The sequence below is a fragment of the Haliotis asinina genome, chromosome 14 (assembly GCF_037392515.1).
Source record: "Haliotis asinina isolate JCU_RB_2024 chromosome 14, JCU_Hal_asi_v2, whole genome shotgun sequence".
NCBI lineage: Eukaryota > Metazoa > Mollusca > Gastropoda > Lepetellida > Haliotidae > Haliotis > Haliotis asinina.
The window spans coordinates 805,508-824,378 of record NC_090293.1 but is presented as its reverse complement, the minus strand read 5'-3'; the positions used below and the strand labels follow the sequence as shown (position 1 = coordinate 824,378).

Genomic DNA, 18,871 nt, shown 5'->3' with positions numbered 1-18,871 from the left:
ACCGTCTGACAATTTGAGGACAATGTGTAGAGAATGTTACTCGAGACATCCACAACCGGACTTTGAACACGTCGCTATGGTCAACACCGCCCATTCCACGTGAAATGTTATCGGCTCCACCCACCTGTGCACAGGGGCGACAGTGTGTTCATGTACGACTTCATCATCTGACGACTGAACGGCGTGAAACTACAGCATCAGTACCTTCCTTCCCCAGTGCATACAGCGGCCCTGTTCAGCATGGATGTGAAGAAGTTAGATGGTGTCCCCGTAGTTGGTGGCCTCGTCAGGAGGTTTTCGCTTGGTTTCCGTGAAGTTGTCCTCATAGGTATAGTGATTGTGACGGTACTGATGTTTGTGATATTCGCGGGGATGTATGGAAGTACAAAGAAGAGCGAGGAGAGAGCCCAGGTGCAGGCCCTCAAAGGTGATCTGATGGACAAGACTTGTTATACCAAATTGTGTCTGGAGAGCACAGGCTACACGCTGTCAAGCATGAACCTCAGCGCCAAACCTTGTGACAACTTCTACAACTACGCATGCGGCAACTACAAACAATTCCACAAGTTGGACGCCGACCACTCATCACACACCTTCTTGACGGACATGTTAGATTCTAATGAAGAGAAACTGAAGACATTACTGGAAAGACCGGTGAAGCGGAACACGGACTGGGCGTCGGAGAGGAAGCTGAAGCACCTGTTCCAGTCATGCATGGATGACTTCAGCCGCGAGAGGCTAAAGGGAACGCCGTTCATCCAGCAGGTGCTTCAACCACTAGGAGGATGGTACGTGCTGGGCACGTGGGGGGCGTCCAATTGGAACCTGAACGAAGCTCTCAAGAAGGTGCAGACTGACTTCTGGGTGGACGCCATGTATGCCCCAAGGGTCGGCATTGACGACTACGACCCAACCAAGACAGTCATTGAGGTGAGTGAGTGAGTGACTGACTGAGAGTTTAAGTTATATAGCTACAGTCTGCAAATAATCAGGCCTGGAGCCAACAACACAATGATCACCATGAGCATCGATCTATACAATCGATCAGAGCTTAATCAGAGTGAGTGAGTGAATGCACTGCTAACTGATGTTCAGCCCAGCATATGCCATACATGTCCCTCCTACAACCAGTGTCTTGAGCAGTTCTGGTCTCATCCCACATATATAATGGGCTCTTCTAGTAAGATACTACCCCATGGAAGGGAATAATCTATTTTACTTTTGTCTTTCCTCTTTGACCTATTTACTGTTACCAAATTTAAAAATAGGTACGTGAAACGCCACCGACAGCCACGCCGACTTCCTCAATGACACCCGCACTGACATCTTCTTACACTGGTACAGATCTCCACTGTCAAACTGACATCCACACCGACAACAACATGAACAGCAACAGCCAAACTCCCGCTCATACAGATACCCACACAGACACGCCGACTTCCTCAATGACACCCGCACTGACATCTTCTTACACTGGTACAGATCTCCACTGTCAAACTGACATCCACACCGACACCAACATGAACAGCAACAGCCAAACTCCCGCTCATACAGATACCCACACAGACATCAACACGGACACCACCACCCACTCTGACATCACTTGCAATATCCACACTGACATTGTTACAGACACCTACAGCAACATCCATATTGACATCAACACTGACATTGTTACAGACACCTACAGCAACATCCATATTGACATCAACACTGACATTGTTATAGACACCTACAGCTACATCCATATTGACATCAACACTGACATTGTTATAGACACCTACAGCTACATCCATATTGACATCAGCACTGACATTGTTACAGACACCTACAGCTACATCCATATTGACATCAACACTGACATTGTTACAGACACCTACAGTAACATCCATATTGACATCAACACTGACGTTGTTATAGACACCTACAGTAACATCCATATTGACATCAACACCGACATTGTTATAGACACCTACAGTAACATCCATATTGACATCAACACTGACATTGTTATAGACACCTACAGCAACATCCATATTGACATCAACACTGACATTGTTACAGACACCTACAGCAACATCCATATTGACATCAACACTGACATTGTTACAGACACCTACAGCTACATCCATATTGACATCAACACTGACATTGTTACAGACACCTACAGTTACATCCACATTGACATCAACACTGACATTGTTATAAACACCTACAGTAACATCCATATTGACATCAACACTGACATTGTTATAGACACCTACAGCAACATCCATATTGACATCAACACTGACATTGTTATAGACACCTACAGCAACATCCATATTGACATCAACACTGACATTGTTATAGACACCTACAGCAACATCCATAGTGACATCAACACTGACATTGTTACAGACACCTACAGCAACATCCATATTGACATCAACACTGACATTGTTACAGACACCTACAGTAACATCCATATTGACATCAACACTGACATTGTTATAGACACCTACAGCTACATCCATATTGACATCAACACTGACATTGTTACAGACACCTACAGCAACATCCATATTGACATCAACACTGACATTGTTATAGACACCTACAGCTACATCCACATTGACATCAACACTGACATTGTTACAGACACCTACAGCAACATCCATATTGACATCAACACTGACATTGTTATAGACACCTACAGCTACATCCATATTGACATCAACACTGACATTGTTATATACACCTACAGCAACATCCATATTGACATCAGCACTGACATTGTTATAGACACCTAGAGCAACATCCATATTGACATCAGCACTGACATTGTTACAGACACCTACAGCAACATCCATATTGACATCAGCACTGACATTGTTACAGACACCTACAGTAACATCCATATTGACATCAACACTGACATTGTTATAAACACCTACAGTAACATCCATATTGACATCAACACTGACATTGTTATAGACACCTACAGTAACATCCATATTGACATCAACACTGACATTGTTATAGACACCTACAGCTACATCCGTATTGACATCAACACTGACATTGTTATGAACACCTACAGTAGCATCCATATTGACATCAACACTGACATTGTTATAGACACCTACAGTAACATCCATATTGATATCAACACCGACATTGTTGCAGACACCTACAGCTACATCCGTATTGACATCAACACTGACATTGTTATAAGCACCTACAGCTACATTCATATTGACATCAACACTGACATTGTTATAGACACCTACAGTAACATCCATATTGACATCAACACCGACATTGTTGCAGACACCTACAGCTACATCCATATTGATATCAACACCGACATTGTTGCAGACACCTACAGCTACATCCGTATTGACATCAACACTGACATTGTTATAAGCACCTACAGTAACATCCATATTGACATCAACACTGACATTGTTATAGACACCTACAGTAACATCCATATTGACATCAACACTGACATTGTTACAGACACCTACAGCAACATCCATATTGACATCAACACTGACATTGTTACAGACACCTACAGCAACATCCATATTGACATCAACACCGACATTGTTACAGACACCTACAGCTACATCCGTATTGACATCAACACTGACATTGTTATGAACACCTACAGTAGCATCCATATTGACATCAACACTGACATTGTTATAGACACCTACAGTAACATCCATATTGACATCAACACCGACATTGTTACAGACACCTACAGCTACATCCGTATTGACATCAACACTGACATTGTTATAGACACCTACAGTAACATCCATATTGACATCAACACTGACATTGTTATAAACACCTACAGTAACATCCATATTGACATCAACACTGACATTGTTATAGACACCTACAGTAACATCCATATTGACATCAACACTGACATTGTTATAGACACCTACAGCTACATCCGTATTGACATCAACACTGACATTGTTATAAACACCTACAGTAACATCCATATTGACATCAACACTGACATTGTTATAGACACCTACAGTAACATCCATATTGATATCAACACCGACATTGTTGCAGACACCTACAGCTACATCCGTATTGACATCAACACTGACATTGTTATAAGCACCTACAGCAACATCCATATTGACATCAACACTGACATTGTTATAAGCACCTACAGCAACATCCATATTGACATCAACACTGACATTGTTATAAGCACCTACAGCAACATCCATATTGACATCAACACTGACATTGTTACAGACACCTACAGCTACATCCGTATTGACATCAACACTGACATTGTTATAGACACCTACAGCAACATCCATATTGACATCAACACTGACATTGTTATAAGCACCTACAGCAACATCCATATTGACATCAACACTGACATTGTTACAGACACCTACAGCTACATCCGTATTGACATCAACACTGACATTGTTATAGACACCTACAGCAACATCCATATTGACATCAACACTGACATTGTTATAGACACCTACAGCTACATCCATATTGACATCAACACTGACATTGTTATAGACACCTACAGTAACATCCATATTGACATCAACACCGACATTGTTGCAGACACCTACAGCTACATCCATATTGATATCAACACCGACATTGTTGCAGACACCTACAGCTACATCCGTATTGACATCAACACTGACATTGTTATAAGCACCTACAGTAACATCCATATTGACATCAACACTGACATTGTTATAGACACCTACAGTAACATCCATATTGACATCAACACTGACATTGTTACAGACACCTACAGCAACATCCATATTGACATCAACACTGACATTGTTACAGACACCTACAGCAACATCCATATTGACATCAACACTGACATTGTTACAGACACCTACAGCAACATCCATATTGACATCAACACTGACATTGTTACAGACACCTACAGCTACATCCGTATTGACATCAACACTGACATTGTTATGAACACCTACAGTAGCATCCATATTGACATCAACACTGACATTGTTATAGACACCTACAGTAACATCCGTATTGACATCAACACTGACATTGTTACAGACACCTACAGTAACATCCATATTGACATCAACACTGACATTGTTACAGACACCTACAGCTACATCCGTATTGACATCAACACTGACATTGTTATAGACACCTACAGTAACATCCATATTGACATCAACACCGACATTGTTACAGACACCTACAGCTACATCCGTATTGACATCAACACTGACATTGTTATAAACACCTACAGTAACATCCATATTGACATCAACACTGACATTGTTATAGACACCTACAGTAACATCCATATTGACATCAACACTGACATTGTTATAAACACCTACAGCAACATCCATAGTGACATCAGCACTGACATTGTTACAGACACCTACAGCAACATCCATATTGACATCAGCACTGACATTGTTACAGACACCTACAGCTACATCCATATTGACATCAACACTGACATTGTTATAGACACCTACAGTAACATCCATATTGACATCAACACTGACATTGTTATAGACACCTACAGCAACATCCATATTGATATCAACACCGACACCCACACTGACACCCACATTGACACCTGTGTTGACAGTGAGTGAGTGCGTGTGTGTGCGTGCGTGCGTGTGTGCGTGTGTGCGTGTGTGAAACCTTGCTGTGCACGTGATATTGGTACACCTGAGATATCAACTCACTTTTTCACTTTCTCAGATCTACCCGGCAGGAACCAGTCGTCATATGTACTGGTACTACTACGTCGGCACCAGTAAGTCTGTAAAGAAGGTAGGTTCACTCATGGACTGTAGAAATGTTTTCATTAACTTTACTGTTTGTTTTGCGCATGCTTAACTCATCATTACGTCAGCTACATGGTGATGGTGGTCTGCAAATAATCTGGTCCAGACCACGCAATCCAGTGACTGACACGAGTATTGACCCATGCATTTAACATACAATGACGTGTAAACCAGCGGCCAGACCCCGAGCTCTCGTTGAAAGCACGGGATGTGAGAATAGACGTACAGGCCGAGAGGAGCAGGCATTGGCATGCGCTTCACGATGAATTTAAGTGCCAAAGGCTGAGACTTCTGAGTTTGAGTAAAATGACATACATATTTTCACTGTAGTGACAGAGATGTTCCCTTCAATGAAAATATCACATGCCGGAACTACTTCATGCCGGAAAGTTTTTTTGTCCGGTGTCTTCTTACACAACACAGCAAATATTGTTACACAACACAATGGCAATGTAAACATACACCTTTCATGGAATATATTTGGTCAGCAAACCTGGGCATCGGATGGCCAGCCTCCAGCGAACTCAACTCGCACCGATCAGCTGAGCTCTCATCAGCAAGGTCGTTCAGTGCTCCGACATACAGCGAGTGAGACAGTAAGCAGCTGTCCCTCCCTGTGTTGTGTCGAGTTTGTCCCATAGACATTGGCGAGACAACAGGCACCTATTACACCAGCTTTGTCGGGTCGAGAGTTGCGTATCGATACACCTTCCTCTGGCTGTTAGAAAATGGGAGGAGGTGAGGTCGCAGAACTTGAGATATGGTGCCGTGGTGGAGGTTGAAGTACATTGCTGGGCAGACTAGGGCCCCCTTGCTTCCAAACAGCCAACTGCGATATTTCGGCGGGTAGCATGCAATCTTGGCATTGCTTATCTTCGTTTATGGTTTAAATTGTGCAATGAAATGATGAAATTGGTTTGGCCTTCTATAGCAGATGTCTACTCGTGTTTCCGACATATACCGAAATCTTTTTCTGCATGTACTTTTCATGTATCGGTTTCACTTCATTTTTTTATGACAAACGTTCACAAACACATTTTGTGATGCGCGCGCAATACAGAACAGAAGCGAGATGATTTAAGAGATTCAAACATGGTACTTAATGACTATTTCTGTCAAAATACATTTTTTTTGGTATATCAAACTGAACCGCTGAAATTGCGTTTCTGGATCTGAAGAATGTACAAAGGCGGTCCGATACGGGAGCCACACCTGTTGTGATAGCATATTGTGTGCGCTGGCGAGTACTCTAGGGTGTGGGTTTCGAGCTCAGACAGGTTTATATTTGGGGTTTTAAGTGTTTTTCGGAACAGACCATTTGGTAATGTTCTTGACAGTAATGTCCATATCGGCAATGTCCTTGATGGTAGTGTCCATGACGGTAATGTGCTTGACAGTAATGTCCATAACGGTAATGTCCTTGACAGTAATGTCCATGACGGTAATGTCCTTGACAGTAATGTCCATGACGGCAATGTGCTTGACAGTAATGCCCATGACAGTAATGTCCTAGACAGTAATGTCCATATCGGCAGTGTCCTTGATGGTAGTGTCCATGACGGTAATGTCCTTGACAGTAATGTCCATGACGGCAATGTGCTTGACAGTAATGTCCATGACAGTAATGTCCTTGACTGTAATGTCCATATCGGCAGTGTCCTTGATGGTAGTGTCCATGACGGTAATGTCCTTGACAGTAATGTCCATGACGGCAATGTGCTTGACAGTAATGTCCATGACAGTAATGTCCTTGACTGTAATGTCCATATCGGCAGTGTCCTTGATGGTAGTGTCCATGACGGTAATGTGCTTGACAGTAATGTCCATAACGGTAATGTCCTTGACAGTAATGTCCATGACGGTAATGTCCATGACGGTAATGTGCTTGACGGTAATGTCCTTGACAGTAATGTCCTTGACAGTAATGTCCATGACAGTAATGTCCTTGATGGTAATGTCCATGACGGTAATGTGCTTGACTGTAATGTCCATGACAGTAATGTCCTTGACAGTAATGTCCATGACGGTAATGTGCTTGACAGTAATGTCCTTGACAGTAATGTCCATGACAGTAATGTCCTTGACAGTAATGTCCATATCGGCAGTGTCCTTGATGGTAGTGTCCATGACGGTAATGTGCTTGACAGTAATGTCCATAACGGTAATGTCCTTGACAGTAATGTCCATGACGGTAATGTCCTTGACAGTAATGTCCATATCGGCAGTGTCCTTGATGGTAGTGTACATGACGGTAATGTCCTTGACAGTAATGTCCATAACGGTAATGTCCTTGATGGTAATGTCCATAGCTGTTTTCCTGAGCTGAAAGTTTGTTATGTTGGGCAGATCCAAGATGATTATAAGAAGTTCATCGCACGAGTGGCCAACCTGCTGGTCCGAGACTCTAACATCAGCATAGATGCCAGGACGCAGCAGGAGAGAGTCAGCACCTTTGTAGATGACGCCTTCACCATAGAAGCCAAGATAGCTCAGGTGTGTCACATTCACTTTTAAATACTCTTAAGCAATAGTTTCAACTACTCTTGGTATTACATAACAAGGGATATCTTGTATTTGTATTTAATGAATGAATGAGACAGCGAAAGAGTGAAAGAGTGCGAGAGTGAGTTTCAAGCCGCTTTCAGAAGAATGTGTAATAAAAAATATAACATATGTTATATTTGACCAGTTTCTACATGGCTTTGTGTAATCAAAACCTACAGGATTCAAATTCCCGACAACGCGTACAACCCATCCCAACTTTGCACTGCCAATAGCGGAGAATATGACTTCTGGGCCCCATACATAAAAACAAATTAACAAATAGTCACTACCATTATCTGTATCAAGAACCGTAAGCACTAGAACAGCGGCAATGTCATCTTAATGTGGCATTTTGTGATTCTCACTTCCATGACCTTAAATGTCACTTCTTAAAATGTGATCCTCGTGTCGTCGTTGTAGTTGGCGCTGGATTCACCATGGCAAATCAACCCCTACGCGTATTCAAACCAGTTGACCTTGGATCAGCTGACCACCGTCACTGGGGGACTGGTAAGTATTGTTGGAAGAGGAAAGTATATACTAGATTTAGTGTTTGAAAAACCCTGAAGCATGAATGATTTGCGTTATCCAACTGTCTTCACTGACGCCAACACGGTCTCATTCCCTTTCCAGATAGACTTCCTCCAGCAGTCCACCTACCTCTTCAGTACAGCAGGAATAAATGGAAGGAAAAACACCGTCGTCTTCAATCTGGAATATCTTAAGGGGCTTGTCGCCATGATACAGAGGTTACCTTCAGGGGACCAAGCAAGGTATGAGTTATGTCCCTTTGACCATGATATGGGAAATACCAGCTGAGCACCTCCAACTAAAATTATGAATGTAGATTGTGACTAAACTCCGTCACCGTGATCTAACATATGCTTCTGTCACATAGTCTGGATATACACACTGTAGGCCAGATACTACTCTGGATATACACACTGTAGGCCAGATACTACTCTGGATATACACACTGTAGGTCAGATACTACTCTGGATATACACACTGTAGGCCAGACACTACTCTGGATATACACACTGTAGGTCAGATACTACTCTGGATATACACACTGTAGGTCAGATACTACTCTGGATATACACACTGTAGGCCAGATACTACTCTGGATATACACACTGTAGGCCAGACACTACTCTGGATATACACACTGTAGGTCAGATACTACTCTGGATATACACACTGTAGGCCAGACACTACTCTGGATATACACACTGTAGGTCAGATACTACTCTGGATATACACACTGTAGGTCAGATACTACTCTGGATATACACACTGTAGGCCAGATACTACTCTGGATATACACACTGTAGGCCAGATACTACTCTGGATATACACACTGTAGGCCAGATACTACTCTGGATATACACACTGTAGGTCAGATGCTACTCTGGATATACACACTGTAGGTCAGATGCTACTCTGGATATACACACTGTAGGTCAGATGCTACTCTGGATATACACACTGTAGGTCAGATGCTACTCTGGATATACACACTGTAGGTCAGATGCTTCTCTGGATATACACACTGTAGGTCAGATGCTACTCTGGATATACACACTGTAGGTCAGATGCTACTCTGGATATACACACTGTAGGTCAGATACTACTCTGGATATACACACTGTAGGTCAGATACTACTCTGGATATACACACTGTAGGTCAGATACTACTCTGGATATACACACTGTAGGTCAGATACTACTCTGGATATACACACTGTAGGCCAGATACTACTCTGGATATACACACTGTAGGCCAGATACTACTCTGGATATACACACTGTAGGCCAGATACTACTCTGGATATACACACTGTAGGTCAGATACTACTCTGGATATACACACTGTAGGCCAGACACTACTCTGGATATACACACTGTAGGTCAGATACTACTCTGGATATACACACTGTAGGTCAGACACTACTCTGGATATACACACTGTAGGCCAGAGACTACTCTGGATATACACACTGTAGGCCAGATACTACTCTGGATATACACACTGTAGGCCAGATACTACTCTGGATATACACACTGTAGGTCAGATACTACTCTGGATATACACACTGTAGGTCAGATACTACTCTGGATATACACACTGTAGGTCAGATGCTACTCTGGATATACACACTGTAGGTCAGATACTACTCTGGATATACACACTGTAGGTCAGATGCTACTCTGGATATACACACTGTAGGTCAGATGCTACTCTGGATATACACACTGTAGGTCAGATGCTACTCTGGATATACACACTGTAGGTCAGATACTACTCTGGATATACACACTGTAGGTCAGATACTACTCTGGATATACACACTGTAGGTCAGATACTACTCTGGATATACACACTGTAGGTCAGATACTACTCTGACCTGTTGCAGTCATACTACTAGGAAAGTTTAAATAATCATTTCAAAATCACATAAGCAGCAAAAGGCCGACGGCCGGGATGAAAGCTTTACAACAATGTAGGTCCTTCGCACATCTACTGGCAATTACGCAGTCTGCGTAAGAAAAAAGGGCCAGATAATGTATGCAATGACACTTTGTTATTTGCAAGCAGCAGTTCTCGATAAACTTACCTTTCTATTTGACATGATTCTCGAAACGGGATATCTCCCACAGAACTATAGAGTTGGAATGGCCACCCATATATATACAGTAATAGCGAATAAGCAAACCAAACCCACAAAACTAAGGCGACTTTACTCTAGCACAGAGTACTGGGAAAAGAAAATGGTGCACCGAACATCGTCCATCCTACCCATGCCCTGTATGATTCGGATTTCCTGTTTGCACAGTGTACATGTGACGGAAGGTTACCGTGCAATGCCTGTAACCCTGTTTGCACAGTGTACATGTGACGGAAGGTTACCGTGCAATGCCTGTAACCCTGTTTGCACAGTGTACATGTGACGGGAGGTTACCGTGCAATGCCTGTAACCCTGTTTGCACAGTGTTCATGTGACGGAAGGTTACCGTGCAATGCCTGTAACCCTGTTTGCACAGTGTACATGTGACGGAAGGTTACCGTGCAATGCCTGTAACCCTGTTTGCACAGTGTACATGTGACGGAAGGTTACCGTGCAATGCCTGTTCAGTTACTCATACATAGCGGGCAAATGTCACACCACAACCCTGCCTCGTTTCAATTGGCAATGTTGCTGTCAGAACATCCGATAGTGTTACGTATTGGAGAGTAATTCTAACCTTCATACTGCCATGCACAAGTATGATACTGCGACAGTACAAGATACACAGTAAACTCTCTCAGATCTGAGGTATAGGCCTCCATACCACTGTATATGATAAAATCTAGCTCGGGGTGGTTCTCTCTGCTAGCTTCTACGCTTGTGAAGTGTAGCTACATGCATAATCTACAGACTTTCCTGACCCAAGCCTTGTATTCACGTAAGAAAACTATACCACTGTGTTGATCACCCTGTATGTCAAGCAATGTTGAATCCATAAAGTACTGGTATTCCCAAGGATGGTCCACAACTACCTGGTGTGGCGGGTGTTGGAGGTGTACGTGGAGGACCTGTCGACGGAGTACACACACGCTAACCGGGAGGTGCTGTTCGACACGACGGGGAGGACGGAGTTCCCTGGCAGATGGGAATACTGTTTCTTCTACGTGAGCTACGTCATGCCCGAAGCCCTGGGCCAGCTGTACATCGCCGACCATTTTGTAGACCAGAACAAAGAAAAGGTAACACGTGACTTCATAGCCTGGTGTGCAACGGAAACAAACACCTAGTTTAATAGCGAGTTGTTTTAAAACAGCGCGTGACACAAGTATTAATGTGATTTATTTCAGTGACTTGATCCATTGTGGAACATTTCACGTACATTTCTTACGTAACCGAAATAAATACTTCTGATCATAGTGAGAAGAAATTTGTTATCAAACTCTTTCTGTGAACGGTGTCATCACTGATCCATTCAGGTGATAACTGATCGATTTTTATATTTTAAAAAAGAAGACATTTCCTACTTTTAGGTGACAGATATTACTGAAACGACCAAGCAAGCACTGGCTGACCTTATAAGAAAGACCCCATGGATGGATGCCGAAACACGGGCGAAGGCAGAGGACAAGGTCATTGAAATAATCTTTACTTTAATATGTCTTTCATTACATCCCATCTGTCTAATTAAGGTCAGCAAGACAATCCTTACTATATAATCTACACCGTGAAGGTCCGTGTTAGAATGGTATCCTTCAGTAACCCAGGCTTTTCTGAGAGGCGAGTGACTGGACTGGGTGGTCAGGCTCTCTGACTTGGTAGTTGCATGTCATCGGTTCTCAATTGCGTAGATCGATGCTCATGTTGTTGATCACTGGATCGTCTGGTCCAGACTCGATTATTTTCAGACCACCGCCATATAGCTGGAATATTGCTGTGTGCTGCGTTAAACTAAACTCACTCACTCAATTGATATAATTCTGGACATTGTCACGGTCCTTTCATTATATCACATATGTCTAGCCAAGGTCAGCAAGACATTCATTACTATACCTGTGACATTGTCACGGTTCTTTCTTCATATCTCCAGTCCCATCTCACATAACTATTTGACACAATCGATACAATTGTGGAAGCCATTTGGTTAACACATTTGATTTTATTGTTGCAGATAAAAGGAGCCTCCTACAAACTCGGCTATCCAGATCTGCTGAAAAACACCGACAATATCGACGTCATGTACCAGCCAGTAAGTATATTACAGGCATGCCACCATACAGAAACATGTATTAGTGCCACAGATAGGCAACCGACGACAACCCCCCCCCCACCCCCTCTCTGTTGTGATCAGTGTATGTAACTCTCTCTTTCTCTCTCTCCCCCCCCCCCCCCCTCTCTCTGTGCGTACGAGCGCGTACGTGTGTGCAATTAATGCAGTTTACGTGTACAATTTACAAAAGCAATTTATCTTCTATGAAAGTATATGTCGGGGATCACGTTTTAAACGAGTTTCCCAATGTTCAGGTAATGTCTGAAAGCTTCATTGTGTTGAGATTCATGTTGTTATAACACCACTAAGTTGCCTCCAATCTGTCCCGACAGATCAACATAAACGCATCGGACTTTTTTGGGAACATCCTGAGCATGAACAACTACCACAAACTGGCTTGGAGCAAGGAACTGGTGAAGGGCGAGGACAGGAACCAGTGGTACTTCAGTACATTCGACACCAACATGGCCGTGCTGTGGTACTGGAACGAGGTGATCGTCCCCGCCGGACTGCTGCAGTTCCCCATCTACGACTTCCATCTCCCTCACTACTTCACGTTCGGTTCTTTCGGCACAATCCTGGGACGCTTCATCGTCTACCTCGTCGACGAGTACGGTAGGCTGTCCAACAGATGTCCATGTAGTTTCTGACAGAACATGATTCTCTGTTGATTCTTGTACTCGTGTGGACACGAACTACTGTTAACGCCATGATAACTCGTATTATCCGCCATCATAGCCCGTGTCACCCATCACGATAACCCCGTGTTACCCAACCATGATAACTCGTGTTACAGTCACGATAACCCCGTGTTACCCACCATGATAACTCGTGTTACAGTCACGATAACCCCGTGTTACCCACCATGATAACTCGTGTTACAGTCACGATAACCCCGTGTTACCCACCATGATAACTCGTGTTACAGTCATGATAACCCCGTGTTACCCACCATGATAACCCGTGTTACAGTCATGATAACCCCGTGTTACCCACCACTCTAACCCGTATTACAATCACGATAACTCCGTGTTACCCACCACTATAACCCGTGTTACAGTCATGATAACCCCGTGTTACCCACCACTATAACCCGTATTACAGTCACGATAACTCCGTGTTACCCACCACTATAACCCGTGTTACAGTCACGATAACTCCGTGTTACCCACCACGATAACCCTTGTTACAGTCATGATAACCCCGTGTTACCCACCATGATAACCCGTGTTACAGTCATGATAACCCCGTGTTACCCACCATGATAACCCGTGTTACAGTCATGATAACCCCGTGTTACCCACCATGATAACCCGTGTTACAGTCATGGTCTTAACGGGATATGAGGTAAAAGACATGAGGTAACTTGTGGCAAGCTAGAGTAGAACACGGTATATATAGTAGATGGAGTAGGTAATGCAGTAACAAGTGGGAGGAAGCCAGAGTAGAACTGGGTATACATAGCAGATGGGGTGGGCAGTAATACAGTGATAATAGGAGGAACCCTGGGGTAAGCCAAGCTATACATAGCACATAGAGATTAATTGGCAATGATGGCTTTAGTGCCCTGTTCTGCTGTTTTAATGAGATTAGTCCAGCCGGAGGGAATGAAGCCTCCTTGGTCTCTGTTGACTGAAGGCTTGTGTCGGCGGATTTGGATTGCTTCTGTCAGTTTTGTTTTGCTAAAGTCCTGGAGGTTTTCTGAATAATATTTCCACATTGACCCAGTTAATGCTGTGACCAGGAAGGTTGATTATGTGTTCAAAGATAGCTGATTTTCGGTCTGATTTCTTGGTTGATGCCTGGTTTTGCTTAGTTCTGAGGTTTATCGGGCGGGAAGTTTCACCAACATTGACCTCACCACAAGATCAGCTGTGACTGTGATGAGGCCTATGTTGGTATAAGAATCTATACCGAAACGTGGCATCATAGAAATAAAGAAGTTGTTATCCATAAAGTACTATACTTTTGTATTAATACGTGAACATTAACATACGATTATCTCAGCGAGAGAGAACTTCGAAAATCAGGCCCTGGATACAGGGGACCTAGTGTCAAAACCCAACGACAAGGACTGACGTAGGAGGTAACTAGTGATACGACCAGTGGACATACTTCTGACCTACCTGGGACACAACGGTCGTAATATCAACGCCTAGTGACCTAACTGGCCTGGAGTAATGAACGAGGTCTAGTGTCGACACCAAGACCTACTGTCAAAGCCTTTTCTTTCGTCTAGGGAAAAACTGGGACACATCAGGAAGGTACCTGGGATCTCAGAACTCGTGGTGGACCAACGCTACTTTGACGTCATACGGCGACATTAAGAAATGCATGATTGACGCTTATAACACGACCCAGGGGCCGTTCACTGACCCAGATGGCAAGCAAGTGTATGTAAGTGGACGCACACACTACACAATGCACAAATCTCATGGCAACATATGGTTTCAGCGCTCCTCATCTTTGTTTCTGTAGAGATACTGATGTCGGCAGTGGCGAATCAAGAGTCATGATGAGCGGATTGTGGGTTATAACGGATACAACACCACTAGATAACAGGGGCTAAACCTCTGTCCTAGAGGTGTTGACACACATGCCTAGTGGTGTTGACACACTGTCCGAGAGATGTGGAAACACTATATTAGACGTGATGACACAGTGTCCTAGAGGTGTTCACAGTGTCCTAGAGGTGTTGACACTGTGTCCTAGAGGTGATGACATAGTGTCCTAGAGATGTTGACACACTGCCCTAGACGGGTGGATACACTATCCTAGGGATGTGGACACACTGTCTTAGAGGTGTGGACAGTGACCTAGAGGTGATGACACGATGTCCCAGAAAAGAGAAGTGTTGACTGTTAATGTTTCTGCTGATATTGTTTGGTGCTATGTTTTTGAAAACTACGTAGCCACTTGCTGCATTGTGTGTATCTATCTGTGTCTTTGGTATGGTAAAGTTTGTTATACATTTTTCCCAGTTCCCGATACGCTCCTCCAGGACAGCAACCGACAACATAGCAAAGGTCACTGGTGTGCGGCTTGCCTACAACGTGAGCAGAACATACAACATCCACAACAAGAGTTTCCGAGAAATTTTTCTTCCGTTTCCGAATCATATTCATCGTTTATTTCAGTTACACATTTACTGGCTCTGGTACTGTGTTTCAAATTCTTGTATTGTGACAGGTGTCAACAGTATAAATCCACAGTTACGCGATACAAATGTCACTTATCAAATGTGTATAAGTTGCTGCGTGAGTGTAGGGTGATCTGTACCGATAATTATATCTTACTGGGGCAGTCTATTTGACTTGGATGCAAGTCCGCCTTTAAGTGTAGTCCCTTTGCGGCCATGTTGCACTACGCCACACGTAGGATAAAGTAGCCACTTACAGTGTAATACTCAACAACAGTATGTCATTCTTAGACGTGGAACAAGTTCACTAAACGTACTGAGTACTGACGGAGTCATTTCTCAACCCAGGCCTATCACAAATGGGAGTCTAAATATGGCATGGAGAAGTTGGCGCCGTCGGGTCAAGGTCTGACAAACGACCAGCTCTTCTTCATTTCATATGCCCAGGTAAGACAGACACATCAGTACATGGAACTGACGATTGTACCCACAACCGCAGATTTGTAGCACACCTGTCGGACTTCACTTTGCATGACGGCACCTTGAACGACTTGTCCACTCATGCCACATCCAGAATCACTGGACTGACTAATTAAATTGAAGCAATGCTTAGCAAAGTGCTCGAAGAAGTCAGACTTCAATGTCACTATTAACTGCGTAACTCTTATACGAGAAATACTGCTTACAAAGAAAAAAAAATATAATACTCGTTCAGTGTTTGGAACACAAGTGATACCTGTGTCAAGAAGTACACATCAACATTCTGGTATTTTCCAGACGTACTGTTACAACCGTGACCCCTCCGTGGCCTACCGCCTGGGCAGGTACAACATCAGGGAGGATTACAGGTGAGACACCTCAACACCTGGCTCCAGTAGCGGATCAAATAGTGCCCACCACTCCGGCTCAATTGTCAAAAGTATTCATTGTATATTCTGCAGTATACAGCACGTTCTAACTGAGTGAATCTGAAGTTACCCTGTTCAAAAACGGGTTATTATGTTCAAAGTTGCAGAACCAAGGCTGACTGACTGGAACTGGCACATATTTGTACATTTTGTAAGCTTTAGAAAAAAGGTTGGCAGCCAGTAACCGACAGTTCGCGACAACCGATGAATTTGTAAGGCACAACGTAGTTGTGAAGGTCAGAGGTCTTTATTTCTCACCTTCCACCAACGGTGCTACATAGGTGACATGGATTACAACTTATATACATTTACTCACCATGATGGCAAAAACATGGAAAAATTGCAAATAGCTGATGAAAAGATTAGATCAGACTATAGATGGCAATTAGGTCGCACAGCCGGATATGACGACGAATCATAATAATTTTTATTTGCTTAAAGATTAAAATCTGCATTGCTCATGTCTGCACAAATCTCTCCTCAGTAAAGTCCTTGTTTCATGTTTCCTATCTCCCTGCCACTGGAACTGTAGTAAAACAGAACGTATTTTAACAGGCTTTTCCCACTTTCACATATTAACTACACAATCTGTTGAGAAAAACGTTAAAAGTAAGTTTTTCTCCTTTTTCCGACAGTACTTTAGTGAATTTTGTAATTCAAATGGGTCTTCACTAAAAGAGTTAGTGAGTTTGGTTTTACGCCGCTTTTAGCAATATTCCAGCGATATCACGGCGGGGGACACCAGAAAATGGGCCTCACACATTGTACCCATGTGGGGAATCGAACTATTGTCTTCGACGTGACGAGCGAACGCTTTAACCACTAGGCTACCCCACCGCCCCTTCACTAAAATAACAGCATCATCAGTATATAGTAAGATTATAAGTTTTATCAGAGACAGTTTGTCCATATCTTTATTACATTCAACGTCGACACCTTTACAGTTGGTTTCATGAAGAAACCTTTCATCGTCATTTATAAATATGGAGAATAGTGTATCCTATTCATGTAACAAACGTGGTTTAAAGTTCCCACATACTGCACGTCAAACACCCTGTGTTCAGAGTTAACTTCATTCCTCTTCTGCATTTATACATATGTAATATTTCTTCAATAAATATATCATACTTATATTGTTTGATTTCCGCAGTGTAAACTTGGCAGTCAGTCAACTTGACGAGTTTAACAAAGCCTTTAATTGTCCGGCTAACGCCAAACTGAACCCTTCTACCAAGTGTGGCCTGTACTGACCTCTGGCTGACCTCTAGAGGGCAACTGATGCAATCGCCAGTACTCAACAGTTGAAACAAGTATTCATTGAAAACCTGGAGAAAGTGAAAGAAGACTAAAAGATTGGGAGAAATGTAAAACATCAAGAGATGTGAACCGATGTGTACAGAATTACATAAACAATCAGCGCGGCTCACTTCATGACCCCATGGCAATTGCTGAAAATAATATCTAAATTAATGTCTGCAAAATGTCTATGCGTACACTCTGTATATAAACACTCGTATACTTGAGTAATAAAATGTATGTTTACACGTTGTATATATCCACTCTCTGAGTATATCTTTGTAAATACCGTCATGTCCATGTTTAGTATGCTTGTATCAGAATGTTCAGTCTACACACTAAAAGTATCAATAAAGCAAAAA

The 18,871-nt window shown here is 42.9% G+C and overlaps 1 protein-coding gene across 1 annotated transcript; it reads left to right on the top strand.

Moving 5' to 3' along the window:
• On the top strand, nucleotides 1-18,871 carry LOC137261789 (endothelin-converting enzyme-like 1). Its single transcript, XM_067799572.1, has 14 exons — nucleotides 1-930; nucleotides 5,761-5,832; nucleotides 8,193-8,339; nucleotides 8,811-8,900; nucleotides 9,024-9,163; nucleotides 11,916-12,138; nucleotides 12,430-12,528; nucleotides 13,068-13,145; nucleotides 13,499-13,781; nucleotides 15,406-15,563; nucleotides 16,148-16,219; nucleotides 16,654-16,752; nucleotides 17,083-17,153; nucleotides 18,364-18,871. Exons 1-14 carry the CDS (start codon nucleotides 241-243, stop codon nucleotides 18,461-18,463), a joined length of 2,322 nt encoding a protein of 773 aa, XP_067655673.1. The 5' UTR covers nucleotides 1-240; the 3' UTR covers nucleotides 18,464-18,871.